This window comes from Scyliorhinus torazame, chromosome 26 (genome assembly GCF_047496885.1).
Source record: "Scyliorhinus torazame isolate Kashiwa2021f chromosome 26, sScyTor2.1, whole genome shotgun sequence".
Taxonomy (NCBI): domain Eukaryota; kingdom Metazoa; phylum Chordata; class Chondrichthyes; order Carcharhiniformes; family Scyliorhinidae; genus Scyliorhinus; species Scyliorhinus torazame.
Window position 1 is genome coordinate 39,844,973 of NC_092732.1, and position 20,068 is coordinate 39,865,040.

Genomic DNA, 20,068 nt, shown 5'->3' on the forward strand with positions numbered 1-20,068 from the left:
TCCCTGCGCCCCGCACCGTCCCGTCCCTGCGCCCCGCACCGTACCGTCCCTGCGCCCCACACCGTCCCGTCCCTGCGCCCAGCACCGTCCCGTCCCTGCGCCCCGCACCGTACCGTCCCTGCGCCCCGCACCGTACCGTCCCTGCGCCCCGCACCGTACCGTCCCTGCGCCCCGCACCGTACCGTCCCTGCGCCCCGCACCGTACCGTCCCTGCTCCCCGCACCGTACAGTCCCTGCGCCCCGCACCGTACCTTCCCTGCGCCCCGCACCGTACCGTCCCTGCGCCCCGGACCGTACCGTCCCTGCGCCCCGCACCGTACCATCCCTGCGCCCCTCACCGTACCGTCCCTGCACCCCACACGGTACCGTCCCTGCGCCCCACACCTTACCGTCCATGCGCCCCACACTGTACAGTCCCTTCGCCCCCCTCACCGTACCGTCCCCGCGCCCCACACCGTACCGTCCCCGCGCCCCACACCGTACCGTCCCTGCGCCCCACACCGTACCGTCCCTGCGCCCCACTCCATACCGTCCCCGCGCCCCACACCGTACCGTCCCTGCGCCCCGCACCGTACCGTTCCTGCGCCCCACACCGTACCGTCCCTGCGTCCCACACCGTACCGTCCCTGCTCCCCACACCGTACCGTCCCCGCGCCCCACACTGTACCGCGCCCCGCTCCGTCCCTGCGCCCCGCACCGTCCCGTCCCTGCGCCCCGTCCCGTCCCTGCGCCCTGCACCGTCCCGTCCCTGCGCCCCGCACCGTTCCGTCCCTGCGCCCCGCACCGTTCCGTCCCTGCGCCCCGCACCGTTCCGTCCCTGCGCCCCGCACCGTTCCGTCCCTGCGCCCCGCACCGTCCCGTCCCTGCGCCCTGCACCGTCCCGTCCCTGCGCCCCGCACCGTCCCATCCCTGCGCCCCGCACCGTCCCGTCCCTGCGCCCCGCACCGTACCGTCCCTGCGCCCCGCACCGTACCGTCCCTGCGCCCCGCACCGTACCGTCCCTGCGCCCCGCACCGTACCGTCCCTGCGCCCCGCACCGTACCGTCCCTGCGCCCCGCACCGTACCGTCCCTGCGCCCCGCACCGTACAGTCCCTGCGCCCCGCACCGTACCGTCCCTGCGCCCCGGACCGTACCGTCCCTGCGCCCCGCACCGTACCATCCCTGCGCCCCTCACCGTACCGTCCCTGCACCCCACACGGTACCGTCCCTGCGCCCCACACCTTACCGTCCATGCGCCCCACACTGTACAGTCCCTTCGCCCCCCTCACCGTACCGTCCCCGCGCCCCACACCGTACCGTCCCCGCGCCCCACACCGTACCGTCCCTGCGCCCCACACCGTACCGTCCCTGCGCCCCACTCCGTACCGTCCCCGCGCCCCACACCGTACCGTCCCTGCGCCCCGCACCGTACCGTTCCTGCGCCCCACACCGTACCGTCCCTGCGTCCCACACCGTACCGTCCCTGCTCCCCACACCGTACCGTCCCCGCGCCCCACACTGTACCGCGCCCCGCTCCGTCCCTGCGCCCCGCACCGTCCCGTCCCTGCGCCCCGCACCGTCCCGTCCCTGCGCCCTGCACCGTCCCGTCCCTGCGCCCCGCACCGTTCCGTCCCTGCGCCCCGCACCGTTCCGTCCCTGCGCCCCGCACCGTTCCGTCCCTGCGCCCCGCACCGTCCCGTCCCTGCGCCCCGCACCGTCCCGTCCCTGCGCCCCGCACCGTCCCGTCCCTGCGCCCCGCACCGTACCGTCCCTGCGCCCCGCACCGTACCGTCCCTGCGCCCCGCACCGTACCGTCCCTGCGCCCCGCACCGTACCGTCCCTGCGCCCCGGACCGTACTGTCCCTGCGCCCCGCACCGTACCGTCCCTGCGCCCCTCACCGTACCGTCCCTGCGCCCCACACGGTACCGTCCCTGCGCCCCACACCTTACCGTCCATGCGCCCCACACTGTACAGTCCCTTCGCCCCCCTCACCGTACCGTCCCCGCGCCCCACACCGTACCGTCCCCGCGCCCCTCACCGTACCGTCCCGGCGCCCCACTCCGTACCGTCCCCGCGCCCCACACCGTACCGTCCCTGCGCCCCACACCTTACCGTCCATGCGCCTGACACCGTACCGTCCCTGCGCCCCACACCGTACCGTCCCTGCGCCCCACACCGTACCGTCCCTGCGCCCCACACCGTACCGTCCCTGCGCCCCACACCGTACCGTCCCTGCTCCCCACACCGTACCGTCCCTGCGCCCCACACCGTACCGTCCCTGCGCCCCACACCGTACCGTCCCTGCGCCCCACACCTTACCGTCCATGCGCCTGACACCGTACCGTCCCTGCGCCCCACACCGTACCGTCCCTGCGCCCCACACCGTACCGTCCCTGCGCCCCACACCGTACCGTCCCTGCGCCCCACACCGTACCGTCCCTGCGCCCTGCACCGTACCGTTCCTGCGCCCCGCACCGTACCGTTCCTGCTCCCCACACCGTACCGTTCCTGCTCCCCACACCGTACCGTCCCTGCGCCCCACACCGTACCGTCCCTGCTCCCCACACCGTACCGTCCCTGCACCCCACACCGCACCGTCCCTGCGCCCCACACCGTACCGTCCCTGCGCCCCACACCTTACCGTCCCTGCGCCCCACACCGTACCGTCCCTGCTCCCCACACCGTACCGTCCCTGCACCCCACACCGCACCGTCCCTGCGCCCCACACCGTACCGTCCCTGCGCCCCACACCTTACCGTCCATGCGCCCGACACCGTACCGTCCCTGCGCCCCACACTGTACCGTCCCTGCGCCCCACACCGTACACTCCCTGCCCCCCTCACCGTACCGCCCCTGCGCCTCACACCGTACCGTCCCTGCGCCCCACACCGTACCGTCCCCGTGCCCCACACCGTACCGTCCCCGCGCCCCACACCGTACCGTCCCCGCGCCCCACACCGTACCGTCCCCGCGCCCCGCTCCGTACCGTCCCCGCGCCCCGCTCCGTCCCTGCGCCCCGCACCGTACCGTCCCTGCGCCCCGCACCGACCCGTCCCTGCGCCCCGCACCGTACCGTCCCTGCGCCCCGCACCGTCCCGTCCCTGCGCCCCGCACCGTCCCGTCCCTGCGCCCCGCACCGTCCCGTCCCTGCGCCCCGCACCGTTCCGTCCCTGCGCCCCGCACCGTCCCTGCGCCCCGCACCGTCCCGTCCCGTCCCTGCGCCCCGCAGCGTACCGTCCCTGCGCCCCGCACCGTACCGTCCCTGCGCCCCGCACCGTACCGTCCCTGCGCCCCGCACCGTACCGTCCCAGCGCCCCGCACCGAACCGTCCCTGCGCCCCGCACCGTACCGTCCCTGCGCCCAGCACCGTACCGTCCCTGCGCCCCGCACCGTACCGTCCCTGCGCCCCGCACCGTACCGTCCCTGCGCCCCGCACCGTACCGTCCCTGCGCCCCGCACCGTACCGTCCCTGCGCCCCGCACCGTACCGTCCCTGCGCCCCGCACCGTACCGTCCCTGCGCCCCGCACCGTACCGTCCCTGCGCCCCGCACCGTCCCGTCCCTGCGCCCCGCACCGACCCGTCCCTGCGCCCCGCACCGTTCCGTCCCTGCGCCCCGCACCGTCCCTGCGCCCCGCACCGTCCCTGCGCCCCGCACCGTCCCGTCCCTGGCCCCCACACCGTACCGTCCCTGCTCCCCAAACCGTACCGTCCCTGCGCCCCACACCGTACCGTCCCTGCGCCCCACACCGTACCGTCCCTGCGCCCCACACCGTACCGTCCCTGCGCCCCACACCGTACCGTCCATGCGCCCGACACCGTACCGTCCCTGCGCCCCACACCGTACCGTCCCTGCGCCCCACACTGTACAGTCCCTGCCCCCCTCACCGTACCGTCCCTGTGCCCCACACCGTACCGTCCCCGCGCCCCACACCGTACGGTCCCCGCGCCCCACACCGTACCGTCCCCGCGCCCCACACCGTACCGTTCCTGCGCCCCACACCGTACCGTCCCTGCGCCCCACTCCGTACCGTCCCCGCGCCCCACACCGTACCGTCCCTGCGCCCCGCACCGTACCGTCCCTGCTCCCCGCACCGTACCGTTCCTGCGCCCCACACCGTACCGTCCCTGCGCCCCACACCGTACCGTCCCTGCTCCCCACACCGTACCGTCCCTGCGCCCCACACCGTACCGTCCCTGCGCCCAACACCGTACCGTCCCTGCGCCCCACACCTTACCGTCCCTGCGCCCCACACCGTACCGTCCCTGCGCCCCACACCGTACCGTCCCTGCACCCCACACCGTACAGTCCCTGCCCCCCTCACCGTACTGTCCCTGCGCCCCACACCGTACCGTCCCTGCGCCCCACACCGTACCGTCCCTGCGCCCCACACCGTACCGTCCCTGCGCCCCACACCGTACCGTCCCTGCGACCCACACCGTACCGTCCGTGCGCCCCGCACTCTACCGTCCCTGCGGCCCACACCGTACCGTGCCTGCGCCCCACACCGTACCGTCCCTTAGCCCCACACCGTACCGTCCCTGTGCCCCACGCCGTACCCGTCCCTGCCCCCCACACCGTACCGTCCCTGCTCCCCAAACCGTACCGTCCCTGCGCCCCACACCGTACCGTCCCTGCGCCCCGTACAGTCCCTGCGCCCCACACCGTACCGTCCCTGCGCCCCACACCTTACCGTCCATGCGCCCCACACCGTACCGTCCCTGCGCCCCACACCGTACCGTCCCTGCGCCCCACACTGTACAGTCCCTGCCCCCCTCACCGTACCGTCCCTGTGCCCCACACCGTACCGTCCCTGCGCCCCACACCATACAGTCCCTGCGCCCCACACCATACAGTCCCTGCGCCCCGCACGCTACCGTCCCTGCGCCGAGCACCGTACCGTCCCTGCGCCCCGCACCGTACCGTTCCTGCTCCCCGCACCGTACCGTTCCTGCTCCCCACACCGTACCGTCCCTGCGCCCCACACCGTACCGTCCCTGCGCCCCACACCGTACCGTACCGTCCCTGCTCCCCACACCGTACCGTCCCTGCGCCCCACACCGTACCGTCCCTGCGCCCCACACCGTACCGTACCGTCCCTGCGCCCCACACCTTACCGTCCATGCGCCCCACACTGTACCGTCCCTGCGCCCCACACTGTACAGTCCCTGCCCCCCTCACCGTACTGTCCCTGCGCCCCACACCGTACCGTCCCTGCGCCCCACACCGTACCGTACCGTCCCTGCGCCCCACACCTTACCGTCCATGCGCCCCACACTGTACCGTCCCTGCGCCCCACACTGTACCGTCCCTCCGCCCCACACCGTACAGTCCCTGCCCCCCTCACCGTACTGTCCCTGCGCCCCACACCGTACCGTCCCTGCGCCCAACACCGTACCGTCCCCGCGCCCCACACCGTACCGTCCCCGCGCCCCACACCGTACCGTCCCCGCGCCCCACACCGTACCGTCCCCGCGCCCCACACCGTACCGTCCCCGCGCCCCACACCGTACCGTCCCCGCGCCCCACACCGTACCGTCCCCGCGCCCCACACCGTATCGTCCCCGCGCCCCACACCGTACCGTCCCCGCGCCCCACACCGTACCGTCCCCGCGCCCCACACCGTACCGTGCCCGCGCCCCACACCGTACCGTCCCTGCGCCCCACACCGTACCGTCCCTGCGCCCCACACCGTACCGTCCCTGCGCCCCACCCCGTACCGACCCAGCGCCCCACACCCTACCGTCCCTGCGCCCCACACCCTACCGTCCCTGCGCCCCACACCCTACCGTCCCTGCGCCCCACACCCTACCGTCCCTGCGCCCCACACCCTACCGTCCCTGCGCCCCACACCCTACCGTCCCTGCGCCCCACACCCTACCGTCCCTGCGCCCCACACCGTACCGTCCCTGCGCCCCACACCGTACCGTCCCTGCGCCCCACACCGTACCGCCCCTGCGCCCCACACCGTACCGCCCCTGCGCCCCACACCGTACCGCCCCTGCGCCCCACACCGTACCGCCCCTGCGCCCTACACCGTACCGCCCCTGCGCCCCACACCGTGCCGTCCCTGCGCCTCACACCGTACCGTACCTGCGCCCCACCCCGTACCGTACCTGCGCCCCACCCCGTACCGTCCCTGCGCACCACCCCGTACCGTCCCTGCGCCCCACCCCGTACCGTCCCTGCGCCCCACCCCGTACCGTCCCTGCGCCCCACACCCTTCCGTCCCTGCACCCCACACCCTACCGTCCCTGCGCCCCACACCCTACCGTCCCTGTGCCCCACACTGTACATTCGCTGCGCCCCACACTGTACCGTCCCCGCGCCCCACACTGTACCGTCCCCGCGCCCCACACTGTACCGTCCCTGCGTCCCACACTGTACCGTCCCCGCGACCCGCACTGTACCGTCCCCGCGCCCCACACTGTTCCGTCCCCGCGCCCCACACTGTACAGTCCCTGCCCCCCTCACCGTACCGTCCCTGTGCCCCACACCGTACCGTCCCTGCGCCCCACACCATACAGTCCCTGCGCTCCGCACTCTACCGTCCCTGCGCCCCGCACGCTACCGTCCCTAGGCCGAGCACCGTACCGCCCCTGCGCCCCACACCGTACCGCCCCTGCGCCCCACACCGTACCGTTCCTGCGCCCCACACCGTACCGTCCCTGCGCCCCACTCCGTACCGTCCCCGCGCCCCACACTGTACCGTCCCCGCGCCCCGCACCGTACCGTCCCTGCTCCCCGCACCGTACCGTTCCTGCGCCCCACACCGTACCGTCCCTGCGCCCCACACCGTACCGTCCCTGCTCCCCACACCGTACCGTCCCTGCGCCCCACACCGTACCGTCCCTGCGCCCAACACCGTACCGTCCCTGCGCCCCACACCTTACCGTCCATGCGCCCCACACCGTACCGTCCCTGCGCCCCACACCGTACCGTCCCTGCACCCCACACCGTACAGTCCCTGCCCCCCTCACCGTACTGTCCCTGCGCCCCACACCGTACCGTCCCTGCGCCCCACACCGTACCGTCCCTGCGCCCCACACCGTACCGTCCCTGCGCCCCACACCGTACCGTCCCTGCGCCCCACACCGTACCGTCCGTGCGCCCCGCACTCTACCGTCCCTGCGGCCCACACCGTACCGTCCCTGCGCCCCACACCGTACCGTCCATGCGCCCGACACCGTACCGTCCCTGCGCCCCACACCGTACCGTCCCTGCGCCCCACACCGTACCGTCCCTGCGCCCCACACCATACAGTCCCTGCGCTCCGCACTCTACCGTCCCTGCGCCCCGCACGCTACCGTCCCTAGGCCGAGCACCGTACCGCCCCTGCGCCCCACACCGTACCGCCCCTGCGCCCCACACCGTACCGTTCCTGCGCCCCACACCGTACCGTCCCTGCGCCCCACTCCGTACCGTCCCCGCGCCCCACACTGTACCGTCCCTGCGCCCCGCACCGTACCGTCCCTGCTCCCCGCACCGTACCGTTCCTGCGCCCCACACCGTACCGTCCCTGCGCCCCACACCGTACCGTCCCTGCTCCCCACACCGTACCGTCCCTGCGCCCCACACCGTACCGTCCCTGCGCCCAACACCGTACCGTCCCTGCGCCCCACACCTTACCGTCCATGCGCCCCACACCGTACCGTCCCTGCGCCCCACACCGTACCGTCCCTGCACCCCACACCGTACAGTCCCTGCCCCCCTCACCGTACTGTCCCTGCGCCCCACACCGTACCGTCCCTGCGCCCCACACCGTACCGTCCCTGCGCCCCACACCGTACCGTCCCTGCGCCCCACACCGTACCGTCCCTGCGCCCCACACCGTACCGTCCGTGCGCCCCGCACTCTACCGTCCCTACGGCCCACACCGTACCGTCCCTGCGCCCCACACCGTACCGTCCCTTAGCCCCACACCGTACCGTCCCTGTGCCCCACGCCGTACCCGTCCCTGCCCCCCACACCGTACCGTCCCTGCTCCCCAAACCGTACCGTCCCTGCGCCCCACACCGTACCGTCCCTGCGCCCCGTACAGTCCCTGCGCCCCACACCGTACCGTCCCTGCGCCCCACACCTTACCGTCCCTGCGCCCCACCCCGTACCGTCCCTGCGCCCCACCCCGTACCGTCCCTGCGCCCCACCCCGTACCGTCCCTGCGCCCCACCCCGTACCGTCCCTGCGCCCCACACCCTTCCGTCCCTGCACCCCACACCCTACCGTCCCTGCGCCCCACACCCTACCGTCCCTGTGCCCCACACTGTACATTCGCTGCACCCCACACTGTACATTCGCTGCGCCCCACACTGTACCGTCCCCGCGCCCCACACTGTACCGTCCCCGCGCCCCACACTGTACCATCCCTGCGTCCCACACTGTACCGTCCCCGCGCCCCGCACTGTACCGTCCCCGCGCCCCGCACTGTACCGTCCCCGCGCCCCACACTGTACCGTCCCTGCGCCCCACACTGTACAGTCCCTGCCCCCCTCACCGTACCGTCCCTGTGCCCCACACCGTACCGTCCCTGCGCCCCACACCATACAGTCCCTGCGCTCCGCACTCTACCGTCCCTGCGCCCCGCACGCTACCGTCCCTGCGCCGAGCACCGTACCGCCCCTGCGCCCCACACCGTACCGCCCCTGCGCCCCACACCGTACCGTTCCTGCGCCCCACACCGTACCGTCCCTGCGCCCCACTCCGTACCGTCCCCGCGCCCCACACCGTACCGTCCCTGCGCCCCGCACCGTACCGTCCCTGCTCCCCGCACCGTACCGTTCCTGCGCCCCACACCGTACCGTCCCTGCGCCCCACACCGTACCGTCCCTGCTCCCCACACCGTACCGTCCCTGCGCCCCACACCGTACCGTCCCTGCGCCCAACACCGTACCGTCCCTGCGCCCCACACCTTACCGTCCCTGCGCCCCACACCGTACCGTCCCTGCGCCCCACACCGTACCGTCCCTGCACCCCACACCGTACAGTCCCTGCCCCCCTCACCGTACTGTCCCTGCGCCCCACACCGTACCGTCCCTGCGCCCCACACCGTACCGTCCCTGCGCCCCACACCGTACCGTCCCTGCGCCCCACACCGTACCGTCCCTGCGCCCCACACCGTACCGTCCGTGCGCCCCGCACTCTACCGTCCCTGCGGCCCACACCGTACCGTCCCTGCGCCCCACACCGTACCGTCCCTTAGCCCCACACCGTACCGTCCCTGTGCCCCACGCCGTACCCGTCCCTGCCCCCCACACCGTACCGTCCCTGCTCCCCAAACCGTACCGTCCCTGCGCCCCACACCGTACAGTCCCTGCGCCCCACACCGTACCGTCCCTGCGCCCCACACCTTACCGTCCATGCGCCCCACACCGTACCGTCCCTGCGCCCCACACCGTACCGTCCCTGCGCCCCACACTGTACAGTCCCTGCCCCCCTCACCGTACCGTCCCTGTGCCCCACACCGTACCGTCCCTGCGCCCCACACCATACAGTCCCTGCGCCCCGCACGCTACCGTCCCTGCGCCGAGCACCGTACCGTCCCTGCGCCCCGCACCGTACCGTTCCTGCTCCCCGCACCGTACCGTTCCTGCTCCCCACACCGTACCGTCCCTGCTCCCCACACCGTACCGTCCCTGCGCCCCACACCGTACCGTCCCTGCGCCCCACACCGTACCGTACCGTCCCTGCGCCCCACACCTTACCGTCCATGCGCCCCACACTGTACCGTCCCTGCGCCCCACACCGTACCGTCCCTGCGCCCCACACCGTACAGTCCCTGCCCCCCTCAACGTACTGTCCCTGCGCCCCACACCGTACCGTCCCTGCGCCCAACACCGTACCGTCCCCGCGCCCCACACCGTACCGTCCCCGCGCCCCACACCGTACCGTCCCCGCGCCCCACACCGTACCGTCCCCGCGCCCCACACCGTACCGTCCCCGCGCCCCACACCGTACCGTCCCCGCGCCCCACACCGTACCGTCCCCGCGCCCCACACCGTACCGTCCCCGCGCCCCACACCGTACCGTCCCCGCGCCCCACACCGTACCGTCCCCGCGCCCCACACCTTACCGTCCCCGCGCCCCACACCGTACCGTCCCCGCGCCCCACACCGTACCGTCCCCGCGCCCCACACCGTACCGTGCCCGCGCCCCACACCGTACCGTCCCTGCGCCCCACCCCGTACCGACCCAGCGCCCCACACCCTACCGTCCCTGCGCCCCACCCCGTACCGACCCAGCGCCCCACACCCTACCGTCCCTGCGCCCCACACCCTACTGTCCCTGCGCCCCACACCCTACCGTCCCTGCGCCCCACACCCTACCGTCCCTGCGCCCCACACCCTACCGTCCCTGCGCCCCACACCCTACCGTCCCTGCGCCCCACACCGTACCGTCCCTGCGCCCCACACCGTACCGCCCCTGCGCCCCACACCGTACCGCCCCTGCGCCCCACACCGTACCGCCCCTGCGCCCCACACCGTACCGCCCCTGCGCCCACACCGTACCGCCCCTGCGCCCTACACCGTACCGCCCCTGCGCCCCACACCGTGCCGTCCCTGCGCCTCACACCGTACCGTACCTGCGCCCCACCCCGTACCGTACCTGCGCCCCACCCCGTACCGTCCCTGCGCACCACCCTGTACCGTCCCTGCGCCCCACCCCGTACCGTCCCTGCGCCCCACCCCGTACCGTCCCTGCGCCCCACCCCGTACCGTCCCTGCGCCCCACACCCTTCCGTCCCTGCACCCCACACCCTACCGTCCCTGCGCCCCACACCCTACCGTCCCTGTGCCCCACATTGTACATTCGCTGCGCCCCACACTGTACATTCGCTGCGCCCCACACTGTACATTCGCTGCGCCCCACACTGTACCGTCCCCGCGCCCCACACTGTACCGTCCCCGCGCCCCACACTGTACCGTCCCTGCGTCCCACACTGTACCGTCCCCGCGCCCCGCACTGTACCGTCCCCGCGCCCCACACTGTACCGTCCCTGCGCCCCACACTGTACAGTCCCTGCCCCCCTCACCGTACCGTCCCTGTGCCCCACACCGTACCGTCCCTGCGCCCCACACCATACAGTCCCTGCGCTCCGCACTCTACCGTCCCTGCGCCCCGCACGCTACCGTCCCTGCGCCGAGCACCGTACCGTCCCTGCGCCCCGCACCATACCGTTCCTGCTCCCCGCACCGTACCGTTCCTGCTCCCCACACCGTACCGTCCCTGCTCCCCACACCGTACCGTCCATGCGCCCCACACCGTACCGTCCCTGCGCCCCACACCGTACCGTACCGTCCCTGCGCCCCACACCTTACCGTCCATGCGCCCCACACTGTACCGTCCCTGCGCCCCACACTGTACCGTCCCTGCGCCCCACACCGTACAGTCCCTGCCCCCCTCACCGTACTGTCCCTGCGCCCCACACCGTACCGTCCCTGCGCCCCACACCGTACCGTCCCCGCGCCCCACACCGTACCGTCCCCGCGCCCCACACCGTACCGTTCCCGCGCCCCACACCGTACCGTCCCCGCGCCCCACACCGTACCGTCCCCGCGCCCCACACCGTACCGTCCCCGCGACCCACACCGTACCGTCCCCGCGCCCCACACCGTACCGTCCCCGCGCCCCACACCGTACCGTCCCCGCGCCCCACACCGTACCGTCCCCGCGCCCCACACCGTACCGTCCCCGCGCCCCACACCGTACCGTCCCCGCGCCCCACACCGTACCGTCCCTGCGCCCCACTCCGTACCGTCCCTGCGCCCCACCCCGTACCGACCCAGCGCCCCACACCCTACCGTCCCTGCGCCCCACACCCTACCGTCCCTGCGCCCCACACCCTACCGTCCCTGCGCCCCACACCCTACCGTCCCTGCGCCCCACACCCTACCGTCCATGCGCCCCACACTGTACCGTCCCTGCGCCCCACACTGTACAGTCCCTGCCCCCCTCACCGTACTGTCCCTGCGCCCCACACCGTACCGTCCCTGCGCCCCACACCGTACCGTACCGTCCCTGCGCCCCACACCTTACCGTCCATGCGCCCCACACTGTACCGTCCCTGCGCCCCACACCGTACCGTCCCCGCGCCCCACACCGTACCGTCCCCGCGCCCCACACCGTACCGTCCCCGCGCCCCACACCGTACCGTCCCCGCGCCCCACACCGTACCGTCCCCGCGCCCCACACCGTACCGTCCCTGCGCCCCACTCCGTACCGTCCCTGCGCCCCACCCCGTACCGACCCAGCGCCCCACACCCTACCGTCCCTGCGCCCCACACCCTACCGTCCCTGCGCCCCACACCCTACCGTCCCTGCGCCCCACACCCTACCGTCCCTGCGCCCCACACCCTACCGTCCATGCGCCCCACACTGTACCGTCCCTGCGCCCCACACTGTACAGTCCCTGCCCCCCTCACCGTACTGTCCCTGCGCCCCACACCGTACCGTCCCTGCGCCCCACACCGTACCGTACCGTCCCTGCGCCCCACACCTTACCGTCCATGCGCCCCACACTGTACCGTCCCTGCGCCCCACACTGTACCGTCCCTCCGCCCCACACCGTACAGTCCCTGCCCCCCTCACCGTACTGTCCCTGCGCCCCACACCGTACCGTCCCTGCGCCCAACACCGTACCGTCCCCGCGCCCCACACCGTACCGTCCCCGCGCCCCACACCGTACCGTCCCCGCGCCCCACACCGTACCGTCCCCGCGCCCCACACCGTACCGTCCCCGCGCCCCACACCGTACCGTCCCCGCGCCCCACACCGTACCGTCCCTGCGCCCCACACCGTACCGTCCCTGCGCCCCACACCGTACCGTCCCTGCGCCCCACACCGTACCGTCCCTGCGCCCCACACCGTACCGTCCGTGCGCCCCGCACTCTACCGTCCCTACGGCCCACACCGTACCGTCCCTGCGCCCCACACCGTACCGTCCCTGAGCCCCACACCGTACCGTCCCTGTGCCCCACGCCGTACCCGTCCCTGCCCCCCACACCGTACCGTCCCTGCTCCCCAAACCGTACCGTCCCTGCGCCCCACACCGTACCGTCCCTGCGCCCCGTACAGTCCCTGCGCCCCACACCGTACCGTCCCTGCGCCCCACACCTTACCGTCCCTGCGCCCCACCCCGTACCGTCCCTGCGCCCCACCCCGTACCGTCCCTGCGCCCCACCCCGTACCGTCCCTGCGCCCCACCCCGTACCGTCCCTGCGCCCCACACCCTTCCGTCCCTGCACCCCACACCCTACCGTCCCTGCGCCCCACACCCTACCGTCCCTGTGCCCCACACTGTACATTCGCTGCACCCCACACTGTACATTCGCTGCGCCCCACACTGTACCGTCCCCGCGCCCCACACTGTACCGTCCCCGCGCCCCACACTGTACCATCCCTGCGTCCCACACTGTACCGTCCCCGCGCCCCGCACTGTACCGTCCCCACGCCCCACACTGTACCGTCCCTGCGCCCCACACTGTACAGTCCCTGCCCCCCTCACCGTACCGTCCCTGTGCCCCACACCGTACCGTCCCTGCGCCCCACACCATACAGTCCCTGCGCTCCGCACTCTACCGTCCCTGCGCCCCGCACGCTACCGTCCCTGCGCCGAGCACCGTACCGCCCCTGCGCCCCACACCGTACCGCCCCTGCGCCCCACACCGTACCGTTCCTGCGCCCCACACCGTACCGTCCCTGCGCCCCACTCCGTACCGTCCCCGCGCCCCACACCGTACCGTCCCTGCGCCCCGCACCGTACCGTCCCTGCTCCCCGCACCGTACCGTTCCTGCGCCCCACACCGTACCGTCCCTGCGCCCCACACCGTACCGTCCCTGCTCCCCACACCGTACCGTCCCTGCGCCCCACACCGTACCGTCCCTGCGCCCAACACCGTACCGTCCCTGCGCCCCACACCTTACCGTCCCTGCGCCCCACACCGTACCGTCCCTGCGCCCCACACCGTACCGTCCCTGCACCCCACACCGTACAGTCCCTGCCCCCCTCACCGTACTGTCCCTGCGCCCCACACCGTACCGTCCCTGCGCCCCACACCGTACCGTCCCTGCGCCCCACACCGTACCGTCCCTGCGCCCCACACCGTACCGTCCGTGCGCCCCGCACTCTACCGTCCCTGCGGCCCACACCGTACCGTCCCTGCGCCCCACACCGTACCGTCCCTTAGCCCCACACCGTACCGTCCCTGTGCCCCACGCCGTACCCGTCCCTGCCCCCCACACCGTACCGTCCCTGCGCCCCACACCCTACCGTCCCTGCGCCCCACACCCTACCGTCCCTGCGCCCCACACCCTACCGTCCCTGCGCCCCACACCCTACCGTCCCTGCGCCCCACACCCTACCGTCCCTGCGCCCCACACCGTACCGTCCCTGCGCCCCACACCGTACCGCCCCTGCGCCCCACACCGTACCGCCCCTGCGCCCCACACCGTACCGCCCCTGCGCCCCACACCGTACCGCCCCTGCGCCCTACACCGTACTGCCCCTGCGCCCCACACCGTGCCGTCCCTGCGCCTCACACCGTACCGTACCTGCGCCCCACCCCGTACCGTACCTGCGCCCCACCCCGTACCGTCCCTGCGCACCACCCCGTACCGTCCCTGCGCCCCACCCCGTACCGTCCCTGCGCCCCACCCCGTACCGTCCCTGCGCCCCACCCCGTACCGTCCCTGCGCCCCACACCCTTCCGTCCCTGCACCCCACACCCTACCGTCCCTGCGCCCCACACCCTACCGTCCCTGTGCCCCACACCCTACCGTCCCTGTGCCCCACACTGTACATTCGCTGCGCCCCACACTGTACCGTCCCCGCGCCCCACACTGTACCGTCCCCGCGCCCCACACTGTACCGTCCCCGCGCCCCACACTGTACCGTCCCTGCGTCCCACACTGTACCGTCCCCGCGACCCGCACTGTACCGTCCCCGCGCCCCACACTGTTCCGTCCCCGCGCCCCACACTGTACAGTCCCTGCCCCCCTCACCGTACCGTCCCTGTGCCCCACACCGTACCGTCCCTGCGCCCCACACCATACAGTCCCTGCGCTCCGCACTCTACCGTCCCTGCGCCCCGCACGCTACCGTCCCTAGGCCGAGCACCGTACCGCCCCTGCGCCCCACACCGTACCGCCCCTGCGCCCCACACCGTACCGTTCCTGCGCCCCACACCGTACCGTCCCTGCGCCCCACTCCGTACCGTCCCCGCGCCCCGCACTGTACCGTCCCCGCGCCCCGCACCGTACCGTCCCTGCTCCCCGCACCGTACCGTTCCTGCGCCCCACACCGTACCGTCCCTGCGCCCCACACCGTACCGTCCCTGCTCCCCACACCGTACCGTCCCTGCGCCCCACACCGTACCGTCCCTGCGCCCAACACCGTACCGTCCCTGCGCCCCACACCTTACCGTCCATGCGCCCCACACCGTACCGTCCCTGCGCCCCACACCGTACCGTCCCTGCACCCCACACCGTACAGTCCCTGCCCCCCTCACCGTACTGTCCCTGCGCCCCACACCGTACCGTCCCTGCGCCCCACACCGTACCGTCCCTGCGCCCCACACCGTACCGTCCCTGCGCCCCACACCGTACCGTCCCTGCGCCCCACACCGTACCGTCCGTGCGCCCCGCACTCTACCGTCCCTGCGGCCCACACCGTACCGTCCCTGCGCCCCACACCGTACCGTCCATGCGCCCGACACCGTACCGTCCCTGCGCCCCACACCGTACCGTCCCTGCGCCCCACACCGTACCGTCCCTGCGCCCCACACCATACAGTCCCTGCGCTCCGCACTCTACCGTCCCTGCGCCCCGCACGCTACCGTCCCTAGGCCGAGCACCGTACCGCCCCTGCGCCCCACACCGTACCGCCCCTGCGCCCCACACCGTACCGTTCCTGCGCCCCACACCGTACCGTCCCTGCGCCCCACTCCGTACCGTCCCCGCGCCCCACACTGTACCGTCCCTGCGCCCCGCACCGTACCGTCCCTGCTCCCCGCACCGTACCGTTCCTGCGCCCCACACCGTACCGTCCCTGCGCCCCACACCGTACCGTCCCTGCTCCCCACACCGTACCGTCCCTGCGCCCCACACCGTACCGTCCCTGCGCCCAACACCGTACCGTCCCTGCGCCCCACACCTTACCGTCCATGCGCCCCACACCGTACCGTCCCTGCGCCCCACACCGTACCGTCCCTGCACCCCACACCGTACAGTCCCTGCCCCCCTCACCGTACTGTCCCTGCGCCCCACACCGTACCGTCCCTGCGCCCCACACCGTACCGTCCCTGCGCCCCACACCGTACCGTCCCTGCGCCCCACACCGTACCGTCCCTGCGCCCCACACCGTACCGTCCCTGCGCCCCACACCGTACCGTCCGTGCGCCCCGCACTCTACCGTCCCTACGGCCCACACCGTACCGTCCCTGCGCCCCACACCGTACCGTCCCTTAGCCCCACACCGTACCGTCCCTGTGCCCCACGCCGTACCCGTCCCTGCCCCCCACACCGTACCGTCCCTGCTCCCCAAACCGTACCGTCCCTGCGCCCCACACCGTACCGTCCCTGCGCCCCGTACAGTCCCTGCGCCCCACACCGTACCGTCCCTGCGCCCCACACCTTACCGTCCCTGCGCCCCACCCCGTACCGTCCCTGCGCCCCACCCCGTACCGTCCCTGCGCCCCACCCCGTACCGTCCCTGCGCCCCACCCCGTACCGTCCCTGCGCCCCACACCCTTCCATCCCTGCGCCCCACACCCTACCGTCCCTGCGCCCCACACCCTACCGTCCCTGCGCCCCACACTGTACATTCGCTGCGCCCCACACTGTACATTCGCTGCGCCCCACACTGTACCGTCCCCGCGCCCCACACTGTACCGTCCCCGCGCCCCACACTGTACCGTCCCCGCGTCCCACACTGTACCGTCCCCGCGCCCCACACTGTACCGTCCCCGCGCCCCACACTGTACCGTCCCCGCGCCCCACATTGTACCGTCCCCGCGCCCCACACTGTACCGTCCCCGCGCCCCACACTGTACCGTCCCCGCGCCCCACATTGTACCGCCCCCGCGCCCCGCACTGTACTGCCCCCGCGCCCCACACTGTACTGCCCCCGCGCCCCACACTGTACCGCCCCCGCGCCCCACACTGTACCGCCCCCGCGCCCCACACTGTACCGTCCCCGCGCCCCACACTGTACCGTCCCCGCGCCCCACACTGTACCGTCCCCGCGCCCCACACTGTACCGTCCCCGCGCCCCACACTGTACCGTCCCCGCGCCCCACACTGTACCGTCCCCGCGCCCCACACTGTACCGTCCCCGCGCCCCGCACTGTACCGTCCCCGCGCCCCGCACTGTACCGCCCCCGCGCCGCAGACTGTACCGTCCCCGCGCCCCACACTGCCGTCCCCGCGCCCCACACTGCCGTCCCCGCGCCCCACACTGTACCGTCCCCGCGCCCCACACTGCCGTCCCCGCGCCCCACACTGTACCGTCCCCGCGCCCCACACTGTACCGTCCCCGCGCCCCGCACTGTACCGTCCCCAGGCCCCGCACTGTACCGTCCCCGCGCCCCGCACTGTACCGTCCCCGCGCCCCACACTGTACCGTCCCCGCGCCCCGCACTGTACCGTCCCCGCGCCCCGCACTGTACCGCCCCTGCGCCGCAGACTGTACCGTCCCCGCGCCCCGCACTGTACCGCCCCCGCGCCCCACACTGTACCGTCCCCGCGCCCCACACTGTACCGTCCCCGCGCCCCACACTGTACCGTCCCCGCGCCCCACACTGTACCGTCCCCGCGCCCCACACTGTACCGTCCCCGCGCCCCACACTGTACCGTCCCCGCGCCCCACACTGTACCGTCCCCGCGCCCCGCACTGTACCGTCCCCGCGCCCCGCACTGTACCGCCCCCGCGCCGCAGACTGTACCGTCCCCGCGCCCCACACTGCCGTCCCCGCGCCCCACACTGCCGTCCCCGCGCCCCACACTGTACCGTCCCCGCGCCCCACACTGCCGTCCCCGCGCCCCACACTGTACCGTCCCCGCGCCCCACACTGTACCGTCCCCGCGCCCCGCACTGTACCGTCCCCAGGCCCCACACTGTACCGTCCCCGCGCCCCGCACTGTACCGTCCCCGCGCCCCACACTGTACCGTCCCCGCGCCCCGCACTGTACCGTCCCCGCGCCCCGCACTGTACCGCCCCTGCGCCGCAGACTGTACCGTCCCCGCGCCCCGCACTGTACCGTCCCCGCGCCCCGCACTGTACCGTCCCCGCGCCCCGCACCGTACCGTCCCCGCACCCCACACCGTACCGTCCCCAGGCCCCACACTGTACTGTCCCCGCGCCCCACACTGTACCGTCCCAGGTATTGTCTGGTGTCGAGCATTGAATTTTAGTAAATCAGAAGGTTGCTCTTATCAATTTAACGGAGCGCTTTCCGATTAATGAAGCTTTCTGTCTTCTCTTTAATTAGCTTCAATCCCTCATCGACTGAACCTTTTCTACGTTGCCAATGATGTAATTCAGAACTGCAAAAGGAAGAATGCGATTATTTTCCGAGACGCTTTCTCCGAGGTTCTGGTTGACGCAGGTGCGTTGGTGAGGTAAGTGGAGTGTGTAAAAAACAATATCCTGGGGTATCATTTGAACGGCTTGCTTTGCGGAGAGCAAACATGGATTAAGTGCCCCCCGCCCCCGCCTTCTGTTCAATAAACGTCTCGACTAATTTTTGCTCGATTGCTGCGTGACTGACAATGCCTCCGTGTTATTGTAAAGGTCCATCCTGTTTATTCCCTGTCTATTCCTTTGTTTCCCCCCCCCATTTTTTTGCCGTCACGTTTTTGATCCGTGGACGATTAATAGACCTGTGGCTTTCAGGCAAAAGGCCTGTGCCTTTAGTTCAAGCGGAGGATTTCAGTCGGCATAATCACTGTGCTGGTTCAAACTGGAGCTGTAGACCGACTAGCACCAGGGACAGCGACTGCCTGGAACTCGGTTTGATTGAACTGGTCTTTGGCCCGTGAATTGACACAAAAGGCTGTGCTCTGCCCAGTAACAGTTGGGGATTGAATCTAATCCCGCTGGAACACCTTCAGAGTCACGCGCATCCTGTTCGGTTTCACGAGGGATCTAACTCGCCCTCTCCAGCAAAGATCTATCCAAACCTCAACTCAAGGCCAATGCGACTCTCGTCTCTCTCTCTCCCCAGCAAATCTGGGTGTCATCCCCTTCAAACTGCAATGACCTGAAGTCAAACCAGGACCTGAAAGCGAGGTTTGATGTGAAATGAAGTATCTCGACAGAAAGATATGGGCCTGACTGTGAACCTCCAGCGGAAGGCCCAGTTTGATCAGGAATAAACCTTTTCTCTCCAGGAAGCCTGCTGGCTGTAATTACCGTGTTTCCTAGTGTCATGGGCCAGGGTTTAGAGAACCCCAAAGTGTATCATGGAGTTCACCTGACCCACAACTTTTACTAGATTGTGGTGTGGGGAGCGCACGGCCCACTCTACAGGTGTGGGACAGCAGAAATGGAAAAGTATTTTATAAAGCAAAACAATGTTTATTCTATGAACTCAAGTTAACCTTTTTAAAACATACGGTGAACATCTTAGCAACCATTAATTCAAATAGAACCCCCAAAGAATACAACACTAAGTAATGCTTACGCTGTAACATCCAGAAGACTTACAAAAAGCATAACCTTTAACAGAAGCACATCAGGTTAAAGTCACTACTGAGAACATTTATAATTCTGAATTCACCAAATGATCAAGAGACAGTCTTTTCATGGCAGAGAGATCAACAGTACACCCGCTCTGTCTGGCTTCAGCTCCAACACTGAAACTGAAACTAAAACACACCCTGCAGCAAACAGCCTAAAACGAAAGTAAAAGCTGACAGACAGCCCAGCTCCACCCACTCTCTGACATCACTGCGGTAATAAACACCCATTTCTTAAAGGTACTCTCACTACAGATATTTATATCCACACCCATTTATAAACACCCATTTCTTAAAGGTACTCTCACATGACACTAACGTGCGGGGACTCTGAATGACTGACTCTGCAAGGACCA

General features: G+C 71.1%; 1 protein-coding gene across 1 annotated transcript in view; it reads left to right on the top strand.

Annotated features, from left to right (window-relative positions):
* Positions 1-20,068, top strand: part of LOC140402993 (regulation of nuclear pre-mRNA domain-containing protein 2-like) — a 227,903-nt gene that overhangs the window by 207,685 nt on the left and 150 nt on the right. Inside the window, 2 exon segments of the mRNA XM_072490650.1 lie at positions 18,464-18,593; positions 20,011-20,068. The exon segment at positions 20,011-20,068 is cut by the window's right edge and continues 150 nt beyond it. Coding sequence (XP_072346751.1) covers positions 18,464-18,593; positions 20,011-20,050 — 170 coding nt within the window. The 3' untranslated portion in view covers positions 20,051-20,068.